At 44.2% G+C, this 25,058-nt stretch overlaps 1 protein-coding gene across 1 annotated transcript in view; it reads left to right on the top strand.

Annotated features, from left to right (window-relative positions):
• Positions 1 to 25,058, top strand: part of POLA1 (DNA polymerase alpha 1, catalytic subunit) — a 388,965-nt gene that overhangs the window by 91,488 nt on the left and 272,419 nt on the right. Inside the window, 2 exon segments of the mRNA XM_032226833.1 lie at positions 1,067 to 1,216; positions 20,253 to 20,375. Coding sequence (XP_032082724.1) covers positions 1,067 to 1,216; positions 20,253 to 20,375 — 273 coding nt within the window.

Below are 25,058 nucleotides of genomic sequence, written 5' to 3'. Positions count from 1 at the left end.
TGGATTTATGTTGATTTAGAAAAAATTGACTCCCCCAAATAATCAGAAGTATTTCTTTAGCAAACTTACATTGTAAGGTCTTTACTGCAAAATACTCAAAGAGAATAAATGACTTTTTTGCCCAGACCAGATGTATTTCAAAAATGAATGAGATACAACATTAGATATATTCTGCTGTTGACAAGAGTTAAAAAAAAACCCACAGAAGTGCCATTATTTTTCTTGATGTGGAAAAAACGTTTGACAATTTGGTATTATTAGTTTATCAGAATATAAAATACAAAGAAAAATGAAAATAAAAGGAAACTAGGGGAGGGGGAAAGGGAAAAAAAGAATGTGAGGTAGAAAGCAAAAAAGAAAAAAAGGCATTGACCTCCAACTCTTTTTAGCATAGTAGAAGAAAATAAACATTACAGCCTCAACTTTTTACTTCTTTACAATAATATATACTAGCCATTTCTATAACAACGAACCTAATAGCTTCTAAAACTGATTTATCTAATCAGTAAAACCAAAATCAACATTTTTTTCTTTATACATAATGTTTGAGTAATTACTAAAGCTTGTAAAGTATTATTGAAAGTATATTTGAAAGTATGCCAAGAAGAAGAACATTCAGGTAGGACCAACGTTCCTTTTACAAATATTTTTTGTAAAAGAATCTGAAAGAGTATAGTGAATGTTGCTAATACAAATGATATAAAGATTAATAAGTGCAAGCAGAAATATATATTATTTTCCACAAGAAAAAAAAAGTAGAGATGGTTAAATTGATAACTTCATTCGAAGAAAAGAATATATCTAATTTTGTTTTTATTTGGAAAATGCTTCTGGATTTTGTGCTTGTGATGGAATTTAACATTTTGGAATGGTCTTTCATGCTGGCAGTACTGAAAAGCTGAATTTCAACTCCATTTTTTAAAACTTTATCTTATCTTGTCCCTTTCAGTATAGTGCACTTTTGACATTAACTTTGATTTTTATTCTTAAAATACTCTTTATCCAAGAAAAGTTGTGATATTTAAAGTATTTTGATAATATTTATGTCAAACCTATTATTTCACAGGATGGTGAACAAGAAGAAATACCTGAATTACCTGATTCATCTCTAGAAATGGGAATCTTGCCTAAAGAAATTAAGAAGCTTGTTGAGCGAAGGCATCAAGTGAAACAGCTGATGAAACAACCAGACTTGCATCTTGACCTTTACTTACAGGTATAAACCTCGCTAATGTCATTTTCCAACTTGTTTGAATGCAGACTGCGAATATTTGGTTTAATATAATATTAAATGTTATCCCAGGATAAATAACTATTAAAAGAAGCAAGAAAAAAGTATCCGTTATAATGTCAATAAAATCAGTTGTTGAGAATTTACATTTATATTTTGATTACTTTTCAAGTCCTCCATTTTATACCATTTCAAATTTCTCTGTAAGTACATAGCTGTAGAAAAAAAGACATCCTCCCTCTTAATGAACGAAGATTTGATCAGGTTCAGCTTACACTATGAGGAACATAGAGTTTTTAAAAAGTTTAAGATAAGAGGATTTTGCCAGAATGTACAGTGATGACAATAATGGCATATAAAATTGACAGACAAAAGAAGGAAAACCAACAATAGCTGGCAAGAGGGGAAGAATGGTTGGTGAAGTATGATGTGAGAGTCCTTGTTTCTCATTCTGAATGGTTTATTGCCTAGTTTACAATATGCAGCTATTTGGAATGTCTGCAGGGTTGAGTGTAAAAATTGTCTGAAGACCAGATTGGGAAAAATCTAATATATTATCAATACTAGGGCAAATTTACTCCTGCCTTCCAGAAACACCCTCAAAATTGGATCAGGGAACATTCCTTATATATGCTCATTGGCAGTGAAATACTTGCTATATTTTAGGGTGAGATACAGAGAAAAACAAGCAAACCAAAAATAAAAGTTGATAGATTCCTTCCTAAATAGCAATACACAGGTAGTTCTTGACTTACGACACAATTGAGTCCAAAATTTCTGTTGCTAAGTGAGACATTAAGTAAATCTAGCCCCATTCTACAATCTTTCTTGCCACAGTTGGTTTTTTAATTTTTTTAAATTTTTAAACAAACAAAAATGATCAAAAAATATAAAACACATACAATCTTCTTCCATTTCATATAGCGTGTCATTTGGTTACAAGGTGTCCAAGGTGGGGTGTGGGAGGAGTAACTGGATGGGTATTGTTATGGCCCAATTGCCTGGAGACTGAGGTAAATCTGAGGACACTACCTCTGTTCCTCCTGGTGACTCCCCAGATTAACTTCAGTCTTTGCCCTAACAGGAGCTATTCAGTGACTCTCCAGTAAATTAGTTTGAGTTTAGTATTTTTGTAGTATTTTTTCCCTTTCTAGGTTTTTGCAGGAATTTTTTTCCTTAGCTACCTTTTATTTTTGCCTCTTCTGCTTTGGTTTCGCACCCTTTTGCCTGGCTGCCTAAGCGCCTTCCGCGCTCATTGCAGCCCCGCAGGCCTCGCAACACCAGCACCCAGTGGAGGGGGGGGGGAGCCGAGCCTCACAGCCAGCTGCCGTCCGGAGGAGAAGAGGAAGCCATTGGATCCACAAAGACTCCAGAAGCAGCTAGAAGAAGGACCGGTTCAGCCGGAACCGTTCTAGGCATTGGACCGCATGGTCGGTGGTCGCCATTTTAAGGCCTCGTGGGTGTATGCGCGGAGCGACAAGGCAACTGGTCTCAGTTGCCACAGCTCCCCAGCATCGCAGGAAGCAAGAGGATTGTCGGGCTGAGCTCTGTGCTGGCCATCCAGGGAGGGCCCAGCGCAAGGCGGTGCAGCGGTCTCCGTTCGGTCTGCAGGTCGGTGGACGGTCAGGAAGGGCCCGGATCCGAAGGAGCACCGGATCCACGAGGCCCAGAGAGACCAGGCCACAGAGGCAGAAAGAGAGAGAGACGCAATTCTTCCAACTGTGAGTACTGCGATGGCGGATGCCACACGGAACAAGGGAGCGTTGGCTCCCAGCTCTCCAGGGCCTTCCGATCTGGGTGAGGGACCCTCCAGGGGGGCAGGCCCAAGGCCCAGGGGGAGATCACTTTCTAGGAAATGTTCCTCCAAATCTTCTAGAAGGGAGAGGCCTAGGCAGGAGCCCCCTTCTACCAAGGCGACCAGCAGGAGGGCTAGGGATTGCATCAGCCCCTCCCCAGCTAGATCTTGCTCTCCCTGCAGGCCCCCTTCTCTCTCCCAGGAACCTGGCTCTGCAGGTCCAGAGAGACGCTCGAGGGAGCATAGTCCCCTGTCCCCTCCTCTATCTCCCTCTCATTCACTGGGGGCGAGGGGGGACCCCTTTGGACGTAGAGCAGTGGGTTCTCCCAGGCAGCGTTTGGCCCCTCAGGCCCCTGAGCTCAGGCCCCCCCCTACCCAGAACTGCCAGAAGGTTTCTAGAATATGCTGGCCAGGGCTATTGCAGATGGCATAGCCTCAGGCATGCAGCATCAGTTTCAGGGAGCCAGAACCTGGTCTACCCGTGTGCTCCACGGGATCACACAGCCAGGCCTGAGTCTCCAGTCCCCAGGGACTCACGAGCCTCATCACCTTCCACTGCCAGCGAAGGCTCAGAGTCAGGGGGGGAGGAACAGAAGGATTTGGGGTTTTCAGAAGATGAGGACCTCTCTACCCCAGAGGCCCCCTTCATTGCAGGGTTGTTCCCTCCCTCTTTGTTCAGCTCCCTTCTGTGCAAGGCCAAGGCCACAGCAGATCTGGATCCTCCTCCAGCTACTAGCCAGATCCCCACTCCTAGTACTAGCGGGGGGAAGAAAAAGCAGGGCCCATTTCACAGGCCCCAGGTTGAGAAGGAGGAGATCCCCACACCGGACCTCTTCCTGGAGGTACTGAAATCACAGTGGACCAAACTGGGTTCCTTCCCCAGTCCTGGGAGTAATGACCGTAGGTTCTACAACCTAAATGCATCTTTTAACCAAGCATTGCAGGTGCCTTCCGTGGACGCTCCAGTGGCAGCCTTGGCCTCCGCTTCCTCCATAGTTACAGGAGACATCTCCAGCTGTCTTAAGGCAGAGGACAGGAGAGCAGAACTGGTCATGCATAAGACCTTCCAGGCCATCTTGTGGGCCATCAAGGCAGCGGCGACCGCATCCTTCTTTAATAGGTCCACCATCTTGTGGCTGGAGCAGATCTGGGACAGGACGCCCGCTTCAGATGTAAGGCTCCAACAGGACATCACAAAGCTGCTGGTGACCCAGTTCTCAGCCGATGCAACCCTGGATGCGGTAAAGTATTCCTCCAGGGCTCTATTATCTTCGGTGGCGTCCACACGCCTTTTATGGCTTCATCATTGGCAGGCTGATTTCCAGGCAAATTGGCCCCTGGCGGAGGCGGAATACAGAGGAGCTCTTTGGACCAGCTTTGGACCGCATTCTCATCGAGGATAAAAATAAAAGAAAGGTCTTCCCGTCTACCACCAGACGTGCAGATCACCGAGTGGCGCCATACGCCAGGAGAGCTTCATACCGACCACCGGAGCAGGACAACCAGGCACAAAGGTACTTTGCTCCCAGGTGCTCCAGACAGGGGGACAGGCAGTTCTCCAGGGAGAGTTTTAGACCCCAGCAGGCCGGCAAGCGGCCCTTTCGAGGGGGGGGGCGGCCGCTCCTTCCGCAGGGGTAAGTGATTCGGGATCGAATCTACCCATCGGCGGTCGCCTCTCCTTCTTCACAGACCGCTGGGAAGGCATCACCTCGGATGCCTGGGACCTTCAAACCATCAGATTAGGACTCCACTTGGAGTTCCGTTCCCTTCCACCCAGTAGATTCCGCACCTTTCTCTCCTCCAAGAACCCGGCTAAGCGCGCCCTCATGCAGAAGCCAGCCTCCACCTTCTGGACATTAGTGCCATAGAACTGGTGCCAGAGGAGGAGAAGGGATCAGGGTTCTACTCACACCTTTTCCTAGTTCCCAAAGGTTCAGGTGGGTGGAGGGCCATCCTAGCCCTTAAGTTCTTGAACTCCAGAATAGTCTACTGGAAGTTCAAGATGGCCTCCCTCAAGTCCATTTTGGAAGGGGTCAGGCAAGGGGATTTCCTAGCCTCCATCGACCTCACAGAGGCCTACCTCCACATTATGATCGCCCCTGACCATCGCAGGTTCCTCAGGTTCTCATACCAGGGGGACCATTACCAGTACAGGGCCCTTCCTTTCAGGCTAGCCTCGGCTCCCAGAACTTTCACCAAGGTAATGGCTTTGGCTGTGGCCTACCTCTGTTCCTGTCTGGTCCGCCTCCACTGTTATTTAGATGACATCCTAGTCTTAGTCCCCTCAGCTGCCTGCGCAGAGAGGGACCTTACCATCACCATCAGTACCTTGTCATCCCTGGGGTTCTTGATTAACTTCGAGAAGAGCCATCTAACTCCCTCCACCAGGCTCCAACATTTGGGAACCATTATCGATTCTGTGGAGGGTAGGGTCTTCCTGTCCCAAGAGCGCAGGGACAGCATCGTGGAATTGGTCCAGGAGATTCGCAGGCTTCGATCTGTTCCCGTAGCTCTCCTCTCCAGGCTCCTTGGGAAGCTCATATCCTGCATCAGGATCGTTTCTTGGGCTCGCCTCCACGCCAGAGACCTGCAGTGGTTCCTTCTTCCCCACCAGAGGAACGGAACAACCAATGCAAGCTTCAAGGTCCTAGTGACCCCTCAGGTATTGCTGTCCCTCCGCTGGAGATCCTCCTTCCTAGCGAAGAGGTCTCTTTTCAGGGAACTGGGCAGGCTGGTCCTCACCACGGATGCAAGTCTGTTTGGCTGGGGGCCAAACATCTGCAGTCCCAGTTGGCCCAGGACCGGTGGACGCCAATGGACCTGCGGAAGAACATCAACTGGCTGGAGCTCAGGGCAATCCACCTAGCCCTCCGCCGGTTCAAACAGACGGTCACCAGGAAGCACATCCTGGTTCTCACGGACAATGTGGCAGCAAAGGCTCACGTGAACAAACAGGGAGGCACTCACTCCGTGGCTCTTTGCGACAAAGCTGGGCAGGCGGAACTTCCTGTTGATCTGAGCGGAGCACATCTCCGGAGTGGACAACCAGCAGGTGGACTGGCTCAGCAGGGAGACGGTGGACCACGGGGAGTGGCAGCTTCATCCCAGCATCTTCGCACAGATCAGCCAGAGGTTCGGTCATCCGATGGCGGACCTCTTCGCCTCTCCATCGAACACACAGGTTCCGAATTTCATATCCTGGTTTCCCACCTGGGGGCAGTGGACACCGACTCACTATGCTGCAGGTGGCCGGCAGGTCTTCTGTACGCCTTCCCCCGCTCCCTCTCATCCCAGGGATCGTGAGGAAGCTAGTGGCAAAGAGAGCAGAGATCATCCTAGTAGCCCCTCACTGGCCACGACGACCCTGGTTTGCGGACCTGGTGGAATTGTCAGTCCTTCCTCCTTAGCGTATTCCACAGGAGAGGATAGAGCTGTGCCAGGGGAGTCTGATCCATCCAGACCCGGAGTGCCTCAATCTGACCGCCTGGCGCTTGAACGGGAGCAATTGAGGGTGTCCCAGATTTTTTCCAGAGTTATCAGCACCCTGGAGGCTTCCAGAAGGAGATCCACCACCCGCATTTATGACGCGACATGGACTGCCTTTGTCAGCTGATGCCAAGCCAGGCAGGTAGAACCTTCATCAGCCTCCGTCCCTCAGGTACTGGACTTCCTCCAGGAAGATTTGGCTCACAACACCCTACCGAGACAGGTATCGGCTCTAGCCACTATCCTCCGGGGGGAGGGCTCCCAGTCCCTCGCCCAGGTCCCAGTCATCAAAAGATTCCTCAAGGGGGTGGCTAAACTCTGGCCTCCGGTAGCCCACCGGTTCCCCTCCTGGGATATGCTCACGGTCCTCCAGGCACTCCTGGAGCCACCCTTCGAACCCCTCAGGGAGGCTAGCCTTCAACTCCTCACCCTCAAGGTGATCTTCCTCGTGGCAATCACCTCGGCCAGGAGGGTCTCCGTGCTTAACGCTCTGTCCTCTAGGCCGACCTTTGCACCTTTCACAACAACAGAGTCGTTCTCAGGCTCGACCCAGCCTTCATGCCCAAGGTCAATTCCCCCTTTCACAGGGGGCAGGTCATTCTCCCGGACTTCTGCCCTCACCCTTCTTCTGAGAGGGAAAGGTCCTGGCACCGCCTAGACGCTAGAAGGGCCCTGCACATTTATCTCAAGCGCACACACCCCTTCAGACGGTCGGAGGCCCTCTTTGTCTCCTTCCACGCCTCTTCCAAGGGCGCCAAGGTCTCACCTACCAACATCTTCAGGTGGATTAGATTGGCCATCTCCAAGGCCTACGAGGCCTGAGGGCTGCCCGTGCCACAGGGCATTACTGCACATTCCACCAGGAGTGCAGCCACCTCAGCGGCCTGGGCCATCCAGGCCCCCATCTGCAGAGCCGCAGCCTGGTCCTCTCCTTCACCATTCATCAAGCATTACCGGCTAGATACATATGCCTCGGCCGAGGTATCCTTCAGGGTGTCCTGGACACTCGGGAAACTCAGGCCCAATAATCCCTCCCATGGACATCTAGCTTTGGTATGTCCCATCCAGTGACTCCTCCCACACCCCACCTTGGAGACTGTCAGTTGGTCCTACCTGAACTGCATGTCTCAAGGGTGGTGTGGGAGCAGTCAATTCCTGGCTGTCAGGCGCCAGCGCCGGGCCTGAGTAGGCAACCACAGACCATTCACGGTTCAGGAAGGGAAGCTGCCGTTGGTTTTGTCTTCTCTTCCCTTCCAGCTCCTTCTTCTGAATCATCGGTTAATCTGGGGAGTCACCAGGAGAAACAGAGGGAGTGTCCTCAGATTTACCTCAGTCTCCAGGCAATTGGGCCGTAATAATACCCATCCAGTGATTGCTCCCACACCACCCTTGAGACATGCAGTTCAGGTAGAACAAACTGACAATTTTGTGCGTCCTTCACATGGTCACAACTTACAATTATATATTGAATCACAAATTGTTCATTAGATAAACATAAGTATATTATTGTTAAATCAATTTTTCAACTGTAATTTCAACTGTAATTATTATTCCTTAATTTTAAACAAGATATTCTGAATATTGAATCCATACATACATCATTTTGCCTCAATAGTTCAACTCCAATTATTATTCTTATGTTTTAAACAAAATATTCTATATATTGAAATTATACATACAACATTATTCCATTACATCGTTCTAATCTGTTTAACAGTGCTAAACCCTTATAGTATTGCATATATCATTCTATTATTCTTAAAATATAAAAAGTTTTCCCACTTTTTTCCATTATCATGATTTTTTATCTAACCATTGATAAAACAAATCCCAAACCTTGTAAAATTGTTTATCTTTTTGTTCTCTAATTTCAAATGTCAATGTCACTGCCCCTTCATTTAATAACCAAGAAAGAAACCACTCAACTCCATATTTCAGAATTGTGTACTTTTACTGGCTACAAACGAAAAGAAGCAAAGCAAAGCTGAATCTGAATAAAAAGGCGCGAAAGCAATAGATATCAATACAAGATTCATTCCCTCCCCTTGGTACCCCAGTCCATAGTACAATCATATTTCACCCAACTGTCAGGTGGGAGACATCTTCAAAAATCATCATCAGGATGGAATGCTGGACAGTTTGACCTTGGCGGGAAACGCCCTTCCTTCCACATGCGCAAAGAGATGGTGAGAATAACTCCCTAGTCAAACAATCCTCCAGTACAGAATGATTCCCTTCCCAAGTACCATGCCCCCCCTGCCCATTTCAATGGCAGCCGAAAAGCAGCAGCGAAGCAGAGGCTGACATCCGGTCCTCCTCCACAAAAGGATGGTCACGCCTGCAGAAACGAAAGAATACAGACAAACAAACGAACAACATGACATAGAAGAGAAAAAGGGAAAGGGGGAAATTAGAAATCCGAAGTGAGGGGCGTGTTTTGTCTGGGTAAGCAGAGTAGAACTTGCGGAGCAGACGAGGAGCCCGCACATGGAATTTATCAACCCATTCAGTATGAGAAGGGGGGAAATGTTTCCAAGCCACAAGATACTGAATACGGTTCCTCCATTTACGAGAGTCCAAAATCTCCCGAACCTCAAAGTGTTGCTCACCCTCAACCAGAAGCGGAGCAGGTGGAGGCGGAAAAGGAGCCCTCAAGGGAGAAGTATGTTCTGGCTTCAGGAGATTAACATGAAAAACAGGATAAACACGGTTGAGATACTTAGGCAATTGGAGACGGACGGAGACAGGGTTGATAACTTTGATAATCGGAAACGGGCCAACATATTTGGGACCCAATTTTTTAGACTTTTGAGTTGTCTGAAGAAACTTAGTGGATAAATAGACATGACCACCAACTTTATAGTCTCTTGGTTTTGCCCTTTTCCTATCCACCTGTTTCTTGTGTGCACGGTGTGCAGCATCTAGCGCCCGGTACGTTAAAGGCCACATCTCTCGAAGGCGATCACTCCACTCGGAGAGGGACGACACCTGTGGTTTTTCACGAGGAATCTCGGGGATAGGCACAAAATCATGTCTGTAAATCACCCGGAAGATTGTAAAACCTGTGCTACTGTGCACTGAATTGTTGTATGCCACCCCAGCACAAGGCAACAATTCCACCCAATTATCTTCTGGTAGTTGATGAAGATATTGTTCCAGCACAGAATTGGTCCTCTCGCAGGCCCCATTAGTCTGAGGATGGTGGGCGAAGCTTAATCCCTGGGCGGAGCCAATCAGTTTCAGGAACTCTTTCCAAAATAGTGAGGTGAACTGGACCCCCTATCCAAAATGATGCGGTCCGGAACCCCATGCAAGCGATAGATATGTGTGATGAACAACTTAGCCAGGGATTTGGCGGACGGGATCTTGGAACAAGGAATAAAATGAACTTGCTTGGAGAATGTCAGTGACAACCCAAATCACTGTATTTTCCTGACTTTCTGGAAGTTCAACAATGAAATCCATAGAGATCCCCTTCCACGGGGCTTCCAGGTGGGCTACCGTCTGGAGCAACCCCTGGAGTTTACCCGGTGGGCGTTTTGCTGCAGCACAAGTGGGGCAACTAGCCACATAAGATTCAATGTCTTTTTTCAATGAAGGCCACCAAAACTGCCTCTTTTTTTTAATAAACATTTCTTATTTCCATTTTCATAACATACAATCACATGTATACTATACATAGCCAGTATCATATAGTAATAAATAATGATTACATCAGTTCCTCTTGTCATCAACGCCCAAAAAAATAAAAACCTATTATTAGCTCTTCTGCTCTCCATACACCTCTTTCTTCTACCTCTCTCCTACTTCCTATCTTCCCTCCATCATCCTTTCCTACTCTACTTCCCCTTCCCTTCTTCTTCTCCTCTCTCTACATTCCACTCCTCCTTATCCTCATCCTCCTCATCTTCCCCCCTTACCCCCTCCTCTCCCTCTCCCCATCTCCCTTCTGTTTCCCACTCTTCCTCTCATTGGTGTATTTCTGCTTCTGAGCAAACTCCAATCTATGTTGATAGTATTTATGCTTTCATAACAATATACTTAACATATCGTAGTTTTAAAGAAAAAAATAAGAGAAAACAGTATACATGTGCAATCATATTACATTAAAATCTAACACCCCTCATCAAACCTCCCTCCCTCCTACCCTCCCCCCCCAGCCTTCCCTCCCCCGACTTCCCAGAACCCATACACGGTATAAATCTTTAACAAAAACGGTCTAAAATATATTGGAAAAAAGAGTAAAAACATTGATAACTTCTTTACATTGAGCTTAGCTCCTCATTGCTAAACTAACTTTAAACAATTTATATCAGTCCTGGTGTTAATCATAAGCTATCTGGAATTTCTTAGTCCCGTATTTATTTTGAATATAATCAATCCATTTTCCCCTATCTCATTTATCCATATTTATTTTGTATATAATCAATCCATTTTGCCCAGTCTCATTTATATCTCTCATTTAATTGGTGCTTAAGATATGCAGGTATTTTAGCCATCTCGGCTAAATTTCTGACTTTCAGTGTCCTTTCTTGAATTATAGGCAAGTCTTCCTTCTTCCATTATTGCGCCACCGACAATCTAACTAAAGTTATTAAGTGCAAAGTCAAATTAATCTCTACAGCTGTACATTCAGTCCATAGATGTACCCTTCTTCATATTAAAAACAAAATATTCTGCTAACAATTTTTACATTCATTAGTATATTTCTCATGTCTAAATAAATTTTCATTCAATCTCCCAACCCCTTCTTGATTGCATCACCCCTCCCAACTCCATCCAAACTGGGTTATGAACTGATGAAACTCTGGCACATATCTTTATCTTCTTCACCCTAGAAAACAAATCATTGGTAATTAGTTGATTGTTTTTTTTTTAATTGTTGATCCATTTGTCTGGTAATCACACGGTTGATCCATTTGTCTGGTAATCACACGGTTTTGACTTTGTTCCTTGGCGCCTTGTACTTCTGAGGAAGAGAGATGATCCATCCTTGTTGATAGTTGTGTAGTTTGCTGTCTATCTTGTCCTTCTTGTTCTCTTTCTCATAGGTCCAGGTGGGGCAGGATGTCCGGCCTTCAAGATATTATGGTAAAAGTTTCGAGCTTCCCCTACTGATTTAAGATGGTATCTTTGCCCCTCAAAGATGAATGATAGTCCAACTGGTGCCTCCCATCTGAACTGTAGCTGACGATTTTTAAGCTCTTCAACTAAAAAAACATGGTCTTTCCTGGATCTTAGCATTTGAGGTGGTATCTCTTTCAGAACAATCACTTCCTGACCCCCAATTTGAAGCTTAGTTTTATAGGACTCTTGCAATATCATATTCCTCATGTCTCTTGTAGTAAAGTAAATCACAATGTCCCTTGGGAGCTGCTTCTGTTTCGCCAGCCAGAAGTTAGGACGATAAATCTTATCAATTTGCCAATCATAATTTCCCCCTGGCCTTCCCAACAGATTATCAAAGGCTTCTGAGAGAATCTGTTTCAAATTCTCCTGACTGTTTTCACGCAAACCTCTTATTCTTAAAGCAAACTCCATTTATCTATACTGTAGCATAATAATTTCTTTTTCAGCATTTCCAACTTTTTGTTGCACCACGTCTGTTTTCGATACCATATTAGACTTGGCATCATTAAGATCTTCTAATCTGTCTTCAATTTCTGAGACATATTCTGTTAACAAATTAACAACCCCTAGCATATCATCCCTGATCTTCTGAACCCGACTCTCAAGTTTATCAGACAGATCTTTATGTGCAACCAATATCTCCTCCTTAAGTTTTATTTCCATCGTAGCTGCAAAATTTTTAAATGCCTCGGCCAGCTCCTTGTGAAAAAATTCTTTAGTCAGTAGCTCGCCTGTGGGGGAGGAAGTGAAGACTGTGGTTTCGTGCCAGGGACAAACGAACTTTTGAAGCGGGGGTGGTGGTGGTGTTGCTTAAAAGCCATTCCAAGTCTTAATCTTCTTCAACCAATTAATAAGTCTGTGCTAGTCAGTTGTGCAGCTGTTACTGATTAATTTAGTATTAAATCACTCCTTCCCTTTGAGGTTTTAAACTCTGTAGAAATTCAAAACTCGAGCAGTGTTACGAAGCTTCTCAGCGCCATTTTGAGTATCTCTTTAGAAAGCAAGATATGAGAAGGAATTTTTGTAAAAACAAAAACTGAAGCTAAGAATTGATACAAACAATTAAAAATTCACATGTACGGGGTCCGCTCATCTTGGAATCAATAAATCAAGTTTTGTTCTGAAGATTTGAGTGTTGCTTTGTGCTGCTAATGCAGCAGGAATTCCTGGCACAGAGGCAATTCTGCCGTCTGCTGGCCTCCCCCCCCCTCCCAGAAACAATCTGCGAGAATTGGTTGGCACGATGCTCGGCAGAAAGCTCACCTTATCTTCTGGCCCGAAGAAAAAGGTAAACAAGCTGTCAGATGGCTGATGGATGGCTCATCTGACAGTTAAACGTGTCCAAGATTCTGGAGCTGAAACGATCAGCTCCCATCAGCAAGCAGTCTCAAACCGGAAGCCTCCCCGTGGAGATTCGGACCCTCACCACCCTTCAGGTTTTCCGCAAAGCCGTTAAGACCTGGCTGTTCTGGCAGGCCTGGGGCTGATGAGTTCCCAGCCCCACTCGAATTGTTGACTGTTGTGTAATTTTAATTTGTCTTTGTATCCTGTCTTGTTTCGTTCGTTTTTTTGTATTGTCCCCTTTCCCATATGTCTGTTCGCCGCCCTGAGTCCCTCCGGGGAATAGGGCAGCATACAAGTCTAATAAATGAAATGGAATGGAATGGAAGCCTACCAAAACTGCCTCTTGATGAGGTGTAGGGCTTTGACAAACACAAAGTGTCTGGCCATGCGAGAGTCATGAGCATGTTGAAGGACCATGGGTCTAATGGATGTAGGAACGTACACCTTAGCACCAATCCAAGCCATCTTTCATGGTGCACTCATTCGTATGTTGTTGGAACCAGTCTTCATTTGTAAGAGCCCCCTTGAGGGTAGTGACGAGGTCTTGTGTGATCTGTAACTTAAGAGTTCGCCTGACAACAGGAGCGGCCGGACTTCTCGTAGGTATGACAGGCTGGACAACACTGAGTTTCGAACTCTTGTACTGTGGAAGCCTGGACAAAGCATCAGCCATAAAAATTTTTCCACCCGGGATATATTTCAAAGTGAAATTGAATCTATTGAAATGCTGTGCCCATCGCATTTGTTTGGGAGACAGTTTTCTGGGGGTCTTTAACGCCTCCAAGTTCTTGTGGTCAGTCCATACCTCAAAAGGGTGTTTTGTGCCCTCTAGAAAGTGACGCCAGGTCATCAAAGCCCAACAAACAGCAAAAGCTTCCTTCTCCCAAATAGCCCAGCATCTCTCAGTGTCAGTTAGCTTACGAGAGGTGTAAGCACAGGGTTGTAATTTTCCCTGTGCATTTGCTTGAAGCAATACCGCACCCACTGCAATATCACTAGCATCAGCTTGGACCACAAAAGGTGCGTCCATGTCTGGGTGTTTGAGGACTGGTTCCGCAGCGAACAGACGTTTCAATTTCTCAAAAGCAGCCTGACATTCCATAGTCCAGTTTAAATAGCAATAGCAATAGCAGTTAGACTTATATACCGCTTCATAGGGCTTTCAGCCCTCTTTAAGCGGTTTACAGAGTCAGCATATTGCTCCCAACAACAATCCGGGTCCTCATTTTACCCACCTCGGAAGGATGGAAGGCTGAGTTAACCCTGAGCCGGTGAGATTTGAACAGCTGAACTACAGAATTGCAGTCAGCTGAATTAGCCTGCAGTGTTGCATTTAACCACTGCGCCACCTCGGCTCTAAAGGTTTGCTAGGTTTGGGCTTCGCCCTGCCTTTCAACTTCAGGAGGTTTGTAATTGGCACAGCGATCTTAGCAAAAGAAGGAATAAATTGACGATAGAAGTTGGCAAACCCCAAGAAGCTCTGTAACTGTTTACGTGTGCGTGGGGCTTCCCATTCGGTGACTGCTTTAACCTTTGCCGGGTCCATCTCTATCCCCCTTCGGGAGATTCGATAGCCCAGGTAATCTACATTCTCCTGATGAAATTCACACTTGGATAATTTGGCATATAGTTCTGCTGCACGTAGTTTTTTGAGCACTGTGCGAACAAGTTTCACGTGTTCCTCACGTGTTTCCGTTTAAGGATATCATCTAGATAGACCATCGCGCCTTTGTAAAGATGGTCATGTAAAACTTCATTAATTAATTGCATGAAAACCGCTGGCGCCCCCCTGGAGTCCAAACGGTATAACTCAAAATTGGAAACAACCAAGAGGGCAATTAAATGCAGTTTTCCACTCGTCTCCCTCTTTAATTCTGACCCGATAGTATGCTTCCCGCAGGTCCAATTTAGTGAAGATCTTCCCCTTCCCTAGTTGTGCCAGCATATCCTTCATCAGTGGTAAAGGGTAGAGATTTTGGGCAGAAATGCAGTTAAGATTTTTAAAGTTCACACAGAGACAGAAGGAGCCATCTTTCTTCTCTCTGAATAATACTGGAGCTGCTACTTTGGGTCTAGCTGGTTCAATGAAACCCGTTTTCAAGTTTTTATCAATGAATTTTCTCATTTCGTCCATCTCCCTAGGCGTCATTGAATAAATTTGGGGTTTTGGGAGTTTCACACCTGGTAGAATATCAATGGTGCAATCGGTGGGCCTGTGAGGGGGCAACTTATCAGAAGATTTCTCACTGAAAACATCTTTCAGGTCCCAGTATTCCTTTGGGATTCTCTCCTCCACCTCACTTGTTTCTTGCCCTCTGGCCGCTAGTTTGGGGCCTGCCTTATCTGATTCCGGGTCCTCCACTTTTCCCTCAGGGGGTGCGGCTGACCGAATGCGCAACCACCCATTTCTCCAATTTATGCGTGGGTTCCATTTACGGAGCCAGGGGAGTCATAATATAAGGGGCCGGTCCATTCCTGGGGCTACAATAAAAGTTATCATTTCTTGATGGGTCCCCATCCACATTTCAATGGGTTCAGTAGCAAAATGAGCAGGACTTCCCCCCGCAATAGAGCTATCTAATTGGCAAAATGCAATTGGGATTTTCAAAGTTTACAGTTTCAGCCACATTTTTTCAACTATTTCTGGGCTTATAATGCAACGTAAGCAACCAGAGTCTAAAAGAGCCAGAAGATTCTCTTGCGTGCCAGAAGAGGGCACTCTAAGTTCAACTGGGAGAAGCATGGGCCTCGAACGGGAACTTACCCAGCGGTCCGTGTCCTCAGAGTCATTGTCGTCAAACGAACTGGGGCTTCCGCTCCCTCCTTCCTCCGGGTCGAAGTGTTGAGAAATCTCCTCCCCCGTCAAAACTGGTTTCTTCTTCCTGCTGGGAGGCTTCTCTGGCTTTTTCTCTCTCCAGGGAGGGTGGAATGTTGTGACTCATCTTGACTCGGCAATTTACAGCACGGTGACCCTCCTTCCCACAGCGGAAGCAGACGGGAGGCTTGAGTTTGCCTGTAAATCCTCCCCTTCCCCCTTTTTGCATTTTTGGGAGGGAGGATTTGGTGGGAGGTGTGGAATCCTCACTTTCCCCTTCTCCTTTGTAATGAAGTCTGGCTAAATCAATTTCAACATCTGCTGCTGCCTCATACCAAGGTTGCAACCGGCGGGGGGGGGGTCTCTTTACACATTGCTGGTAAACTTCTTTGTTCAAGCCATCAGCGAAACGATCTAGCAAGGCCTCTTCAGACCATCCTCTCATATAAGCTGACAGTTCCTGGAATTCTTGCACATACTCAGCCACAGTTCTTTCCCCCTGTCTAAGGGTTGTAAATTTAATTCTAGCCCTGCGCTCGGTGAGAGGATCATCAAAGCGCTTTCTCAGAGCTGCCATAAACCCGTTAAAGTTTCTTAGGAGAGGGGAATCATTATTATGTGATCCGACCATCCAATCAGCTGCCTTCTTCTCCAGAGCCATTAATACGATTCTTACTTTAGCTTCATCTGAGTTCAGGTCTGGTCCATACATTTGCATATAATTCCAGACCTGAATTAAAAACAACCCAAGTGAGGGAAAAGCAGAGGAAGAATTGGAGGGAATGTAAGAGTAGGAGAGAGGGGAGATAAGGGAGGATGAGGGGAAGGGTAAAGGGGAGGAAGGGGAAGGAGAGAAGGGAAAGGAGAGGAGGAAGGAAGGAAGGAGAGAAGAAAGGGGAAGGAAGGAGGGAGGGAAGGAAGGAGGGAAGGAAGGAGAGAAGGAGAGAAGAAAGGAGGGAAGGAAGGAAGGAAGGGGGAAGGAAGGAGGGAATGTAGGAGAGAAGGAAGGGGGGAAGGAAGGAGGAAAGGAAGGAGAGGAGGAGAGAAGGAGGGAAAGAAGCAGGGAAGGAGAGAAGAAAGGGGGTAGGGAAGGGGGAAGGAGGGAGGGAAGGAAGGAGAGTAGGAGAGTAGAAAGGAGGGAAGGAAGGAGGGAAGGAAGAAGAAGTAGGAATGTTGTAAGATAAGATGGAGTTATGGGATGGTAAGAAAGCAATTTCAAGTATATTGTCAACTGTAGGGGAAAAAATTGTTATAAATACATATTAATAACAGTTATGAGATCATATAATTGTGAATGTATATATGAAATTAATAAAATTTTCAAAATTTTCAATAAAATAAAATAAAAACAACCCAAGTTCTTTAGGATCCCCGGCATATTTCACAGGGATCTTAGCCATCCGGCGTCCCCCTTCTTGGAATGTCTCTAGCCGCCAGAGGTGGGGTCGGCTCTGGGTCATCTTGTGCACATTCCCCTTTGGCTCCCCCAGCCTCCTTTAAACTAGGCAATGTGTACCTTTTTTCTGGTTCTTCCTCCGGTTCTTTGTCGCCCCCACTCTCTCGAGTCTGGCATTTTTCCCATGCTCCTTCGAGGAGTTTCATGGCTTGGGCCATTTTGAAATCCTCCTCTTCAGGACCCCGCCATTCAGCTGCTGGTTTTTTGGGTCTCCTCACCGTAATTCCAGTTAACGGTTCTTCAGTCTCCTTTCTATCCCACTCCCCAAGTCCACCTGGGTCGAAAAGTCGGTTCTTCCACTTGCAGATCAGCCAATAATTCCATTAATGTGGGAGCTGCAGCTGCTTCCATATCCTCCTCTTGATCACTGTCGTGGAGGGACATTTTTTTTCTTTGGTTGCACCCCCTTCGGGAGGTTTTCGCTCCGGGATGGATGCGAGGTGAGATTCAGCTTAACGTCACTGCCTCTTCATTTAATAGCCAAGAAAGAAACCACTCAACTTCAGAATTAAGTGTACTTTTACTGGCTACAAACAAAAAGAAGCAAAGCAAAGCTGAATCTGAATAAAAAGGCACGAAAGCAATAGATATCAATACAAGATTCATTCCCCTCCCCTTGGTACCCCAGTCCATAGTCCAAGCATATTTCACCCAACTGTCAGATGGGAGACATCTTCAAAAATCATCATCAGGATGGAATGCTGGACAGTTGGCCTTGGCGGGAAACTCCCTTCCACATGCGCAAAGAAATGGTGAGAATAACTCCCTAATCAAACAATCCTCCAGTACAGAATGATTCCCTTCCCAAATACCATGCCCCCCCCTCCCCATTTCAATGGCAGCCGAAAAGCAGCAGCGAAGCAGAGGCTGACAGTCAATTTACTCATTTCTGCACATTCCATAATTTTTTGAATAGTTTCCTCCTGTGTTGGTATTTTCTCACTTTTCCAATTTTTTGCAAATACAATTCTGGCTGCTGTTAAAACATTTACAATCAAGTATTTCAAGTCTCTATTATATATTTCTGGTATAATTCCCAATTAAAAAGTATCTGGTTTAAAGTCTATACGTTTTTGTGTCATTTTCTCCAACCACGTGTGGATCTTTGTCCGATATCTTTAGCTTCTGCGCAAGTCCACCACATATGGTAATATGAACCCGGTATCTGATGACATTTCCAACACTTTTCTGATTTATTCCTGAACATTCTTGCTATTGTCGTCGGGGGTAGATTTCACCTGTAAAACATCTTATACAAATTTTCTTTATATGCTGTTCACATTGTCATTTTGTAATTTTGTGATCACAATTTCTGCCACTTCTCTAATTCAATTCCATGCCCAAAATTTCCCCACAAGCTATCAGTTCCTTTGACTTGTTCTTCTTCTAACTTAACCTCTAGTAAGTGTCCATAAAGTTTTTAAATTACTTTTTCATCAGTACCCATCAAAATTTTATTTAACTCAGTCATTTTATCATAAAAACCTTCCTCTTTACGATTCTAGATTGTATTTGCACATATGAAAACCAATTCATCTTTATACCTTCCTTTTCCAGATTTGCATAGATTTAAGTTCACACTCTGTATTCAATATTTCACCATATCTGTTTGTTCCTTTTTGTATATTATTGCGTATGAAAATGCTTTGATAGTTGATAGCCAGACTGAAATTTTTAAATAATATTGTCTTTTAATCTTCTCCCAATTTAGTAGCAAAGCCTCCCGTAGGTAATGTCTTCTAAAATACCCCTGTGTTTTAGTTCCCTTGTACCATAAAAAGGGATGCCATCCCAACAATAGATCATGTCCTTCAAGAATCAATCTGGTATTCCTTAGTGTTATCCATTCTTTAACCCACCTCAAACTTGCTGCCTGATGATATAGTTCCCAATTGGGCAGGCCCAATCCTCCTCTTGTTCTTGCATCTTATAACAATTTTAATTCTTGCCACAGTTGTTAAATGAATCACTGCAGTTATTAAGTTAGTAACCTTCTGCTTGTCAGAAGATTACTGTCAGACCTGCTTCACTCAAAGCTCAAGAAAGATAATCCCCAATGCCAATGAATTAAAGGAGAGGTACTTTTACTAAGTTTGAAATGATAGCAGCGAAAGCAAGGCAAGATCTCTGATTCAAAATGCATGAAGATTACACACATTAAAAGTTACCCCAAATCCTCCCCGGGGACCCAGCATTTACAGTATAATCAACATTCAGTATGATGTTGTGGGAAGACTTGTCTTCAGGTATTTCTTGCATCTGGAGTCTCAGGACGGTTGGCCTTGACAGAGTATAAACAACTCCACTAAGCAGCACCATAATTCATGAGTACAAACCTCCCTTCAGTTCTCATAGGACTGCTACACACCAGCTTGTCTCCCCATCCCAAATGTCCAAGCCCCCCTCACCCTTTCTATGGCAGCCAATATCAAGCACACTGAAGAAATCCATGCTGGAGATGAGTGGTTGTCCAGTTGACAATCACAAAAGGTGATCATTTGACCTTGGGACATTGCAACTGTCATAAATATGAGTCAGTTGACAAGCATCTGAATTTTGATCATGTGACCTTGGGAATGCTGCAGTGGTTGTGAGTGTCAAAAACCATCGTAAGTCACTTTTTTCAGAACTATTGTAACTTTGAATGGTCATTAAACGAATTGTAAGTTGAGGACTATTGAGTTGTATTTGACTCTAATCTAAATGGTACATATTTTTTCTCTTTAAAAATTAGCTTGCTTAGGCCAGGGATATTTTAAAACCCCCTGAAAAATAGACAGTAAAAGTTACCTACTATGGTTAAATGTTCTGTTTTATTAAATTGCTGCTGATTTTCTTGAATGCCAAACGTATAAAAACAGAACGAAAATGACATTTAAAAAAACATTAAAATATGGTTCTATATTCCCTGGGATGTTCTTATTAGTTTGCTAATTACTTTAACCAATTAAAAGGACAAATGCTTAATTGATTGATAGTTATTTCTTTTTTTCAGTATGATATCAGGCAGAAGGCTCTGAAGCTTACAGCTAATAGTATGTATGGATGTCTGGGATTTTCCTACAGTAGATTTTATGCAAAACCGCTTGCTGCTTTGGTGACTTTCAAAGGCAGAGAGGTAAGTCAGCAATGATTAATATTGTGATTGTTTTGTGGGTGGTGGTGGATAGGATGGTAAATTTATTTATTTCTCCCTCTTTTTTCCTTCGGTTATTAGGGCTTCACCAAACACATCTGAGCAACCATTAAAAATTAATAAACTATGATAAAAGAAAAATAAATAAAACACAGAGCACCAGAGACAAATAACATGAGCTCACATAAACATACTGTTCTAGTATTTTTGGGAAGAATAAGATCTTCAAGGTCTCCCTAAAGGCTGGCACTGTGAGCAATAAAACTGATGTCAGGTCTCCAAATATTAAGTAATATCAATTTGAAAATGTTTTTTTTGAATTTGAATTAATTTTAAAATTCTGTAAATTAAGAAATAGGCAAAATTTGTTGCAGAAGGATTTCTTCCTGAGAATATGAGACACAAATATAAATTGCCACTTATCTGGTATTAAGATTAGCAAAAAATATTGCTGTTTAGTTTAAGAATGGGCTTTAATAGTGAAGCTGTTTGATGTGAAATTCTGAATGAAAAAGGAAGTATTTCACCAGTATATATATAAAAATGGTTCTCTCCCTCTCCCTCCCTCTCCCCCTCCCCCCCCCTCTCTGTATGGGTATGGGTATGGGTATGTATGTTCCAGCATACCTCTGCCTCAAGCAATTTCAACCAAACTTGCTACACAGATGACTTACTCTCTGGAAAAAAATACTGTCGAGGTAAAACACCCCTAACATCCTTCGGGGTGTGTGTGTGTTCTGTTAAGATGCAGCCTGTTGTGCCTTAAAATGGCTTCTGTACTGCTGTAAAGTGGCTTCTACTGTACTGCCATAAAATGGCTTCTACTGTACAGCACAGTAAAGTTGCCATGGTAATGGCTTCACAGTACCACACAAGGGGGTTCCCACTGGTAAGGGGGAGCACCGCAACCCCCCCTTGCCGCAACAGCAAAGTTATCTTGTTCCGGCAAGCGAGGGCTATGATACTCCTTGCACATTGCACCTCCTGCAAAGTTGCAAGTTTCACATACCTCCCTCTATGGCGGAGACTTCCAGCCCCACCACCAGTTGCCTGGCCGGTCCCATATTTCAGCGCTCTAGTCACAGGCCCATTGGTCATCCCGGAGCAGTTCCTCCACTCGGGTGTAAAGTAGCATACCACCAAAATTTTGTCACGACCAGAGGGTGGTGACCTCTGTTCTAGACTGTCACATGATTAAGTAGGTATTAATCCTCCCAGAAAAGAATATGGAGTTCAGACTCCCTATGGACTTGTTTGCTTGCTTGCCTAGAAAAGTGGGTAGGAGTGAGTTAACTTTCTTCATCCGATGTGATAACTATCATCAATCAACTTGTTTTTATGTAATAAAACAAAGCAGGCAGTTCAAAGATGGTTGGGATGCTGGGGAGGACAGGAGCAATAAATCATTATTGGAACAAATTTTTCATTAAAAAAATTAAGAAACACAAATTTGACATCAGGACTTAACAAAAAGAGAAAATAGTATCAGAACATTTCAGTCATCCAGAAATATTCTATGGCAGACTCAAAGTAACTTCTTTAGAAAAAGGGACTGTTAACTATTCAATGGTCTCTTCCATCAGAACATATGGTGTGATATATTTGTATAGGGGGAGTAGATAAATTTCTTTTCTGAATACAAATTGCTAAGTCAAGCACTGTCCTACTTAAGAGTAACAGCTTCAGTACTCTAAGAACCAACTGGTAATTCTTTTTTAAAAAAAAATATCTTGTTTATAATATTTATAGTAGATCTGATTAACATTAGTCATACTTTAGCTCAAGATTTTCAGACCAAAATGGAAATGCTACGTCCTGAGGTCTCAAGAAAGAGGTGCCAATCAAGTGGCAAAAGTTGCTCATTGGCTCTGGCTCGGCTGCAGGCTCGCGGAAGCAATGCAGGCTCCCTATTGGTTAATAGTTTGATACCTAGCATATAAAAGAGCTGTCAGTTACGTTCGTTGATTGCTTGTTGTCAGTTACGTTAATAAACGGTTATAGCTTACAGTAGTCTCCTGGCGTTACCTCAGGCGAGTATTTACCATTGGCGACAAGGAGTGGGATCCTGAGAGTAACCGCTAATTAACAGAATTAACGTATGAGAACGATCCGCAAAATGACGGCCATACCTCATCGCCCATGATCTGACAGAAATAACCACGGAAAGAAAGGAAGGGGTTATTTAAGTCTATGCGGTCCCGAGATGTTCTCAATGGCTTGGGCATTGGCGGCATCTGCCCTCCGTACATGCGGTGCCTTGGGAAGTTCTACTGGTCAAGCTCAAAGGACATTACGCACCGGCACCGTCCGGTTTTGCTAGACGGTTCGCATTTCGCCAGTGTATACAAAAAGAAAGTGAGACTTATCAGTCAATTCATGGTAGCTCTTAGACAAGATGCTATTTATTGCAAGTTCCCAGATCTCGATGAGGCATTACTGGAACAACTGATTTATAGCAGCAGGGATTTAAGGCTTCAGCGCCGCCTGCTAGGTAAAACAGAGCTAACCTTGGCCATTGCTTTAGATGAAGCTCAGGCAGCTGAGCAGGTCGCCCAGTCAGCAGCTGTAATTCAAAAACGTCAAGCCACTCACATTCCGTCCTCGGCAATGGCCATAGTTAATCAGCAATCAGCTGAGGAGGAGGATGAGCAGGAAATAGCTGATGAAGTGGCGCGCCTTAAGTTATCAACGAATGGCAGATGGAAGCCAACCTCAAATGCACCTCAGGCAAGCTGCCTGAGTTGCGGAGGGAACCATCTGCGGTTGAATTGCCGATTCAAATCAGCCACCTGCCGGTGTTGTGGTAAGACCGGTCATCTTGCCTACGTGTGCCGTGCCAACCTGCCTGCAACAGACATTGGGCTAAGGAGACCTGCAACGCCATTGACCGTGACAGCGATGATGAAGAAACTGTCAACACAGCTTCCGAAGGAAAAGGCAGCAGCCAGATGTTCACTACTGTATGAGGGATCTTCATGTAAAATGAAGATTGACACGTGTCGACGAGATCCATTATTTCGTGGGGCAGCCTCAAAAGAATCCTGCCCACACTTTCTGTTCTCAACTAGATGCGTTTTAAAAGATTATAAAAAAAAGGGGGCTATTCCAATTGTGGGAAGCAGGCAATTTCAAGTTGAGCATGGCAAATTTAAGGACACGTTGCCATTAATAGTTGTGGAGGGGCCACTGGCTTCATTATTGGTATTAGATTGGTTTGAGGCATTGGGGTTTTCTATTTCAGGACTTCATTCCACTATAATTGCTGCTGGTTTTGAAGATCTGACACGGGGGTTCGAAGACGTTTTTAGCAATGAGTTGGGTAAATATAACGGCTCACCAATTTCTTTTAATTTAGACCCCAATGTAGGGTAAATATAACGGCTCACCAATTTCTTTTAATTTAGACCCGCAGTTGTGAGGGGAATATCCATAGCCTATATAATAAGAAGAAACAAAATGCACAGGGAAAAACTTAATACACTGAACAAAGAATTAAGAGAGACGGAACTGCTGACCCAGAAAGAGCCAGAAAATAGTAGACACAGGGAAAAAGGAGAGTTAATTAAACACCAAATAAATTTGATCTCCCAAGAGGAAATAGCACAAAACATTAAGAGAATGAAGCAGAATTATTTTGAACATGCAAATAAAACTGGGAGATGGTTGGCCCACAAAATAAGAAAGGAGAAGGTCAAAAGAATTATTAAACAACTGTATGACGAGGAGGGGAATTTGAAACAAGAAATAGGAGAAAAGAAAAAGATAGTACAGAACTATTATAGGAAACTATATAAACAAGACGAAATTAATGAACAAGACATTAGAAAATACCTTATAAAGCAGAAGCTTCCAGTCTTGTCGGAGGAGATGAGAGAGATGCTCGATAAAGAAATCACACAAGAAGAACTGAAAAAGGCCATTCAAAAACAAAAAAACAATAAAACACCTGGGCCGGATGGGCTTCCGTCGGAAATATATAAAAAACTTCAAAATACCTTGGAAGACAAATTATTAGAACTATGTAATGAGGCATTACAAAATGGTAGGGTCCCAAAATCATGGGGGGAAGCTTACATCACCCTAATACCAAAGGAAGAGGCGGACAGTAGCAAGGTCCAAAATTATAGACCCATATCCCTGTTAAATGCAGATTACAAAATCTTTGTATCAATATTGGCGGAAAGACTAAAAATAATATTAAATCAAAGCATCCATTCGGATCAAAACGGCTTTCTCCCAAAAAGACATATTAGAAACAATACAAGAATAATAATTGATACCCTGGAATTCTATCAAACAAGATCCGAGAAACAACTCGCATTAATCTTTGTCGACGCTCAGAAAGCCTTTGATAACCTAGATTGGAACTTTCTAACCACTCAACTAAAAATGATGAAATTTGGCGATAAATTTATTAAGATTATAGAATCTATATATTCACGGCAATCTGCAAATATTATAGTCAATGGGGAACTAACGGAGAGGATACAAATTGGAAAGGGTGTTAGACAAGGGTGCCCGCTCTCCCCACTACTATTTATTACGTCACTAGAGGTCCTTTTAAATCGGATAAGATCAAATCAGGAAATTAGGGGCTTGACCATAAAAAAAGAACAATATAAAGTACAGGCCTTCGCGGATGACATGGTCTTTATCGTGGAAGAC

This window comes from Thamnophis elegans, chromosome 11 (genome assembly GCF_009769535.1).
Source record: "Thamnophis elegans isolate rThaEle1 chromosome 11, rThaEle1.pri, whole genome shotgun sequence".
Classification (NCBI taxonomy): domain Eukaryota; kingdom Metazoa; phylum Chordata; class Lepidosauria; order Squamata; family Colubridae; genus Thamnophis; species Thamnophis elegans.
This window is presented reverse-complemented; position numbering and strand designations above follow the sequence as displayed.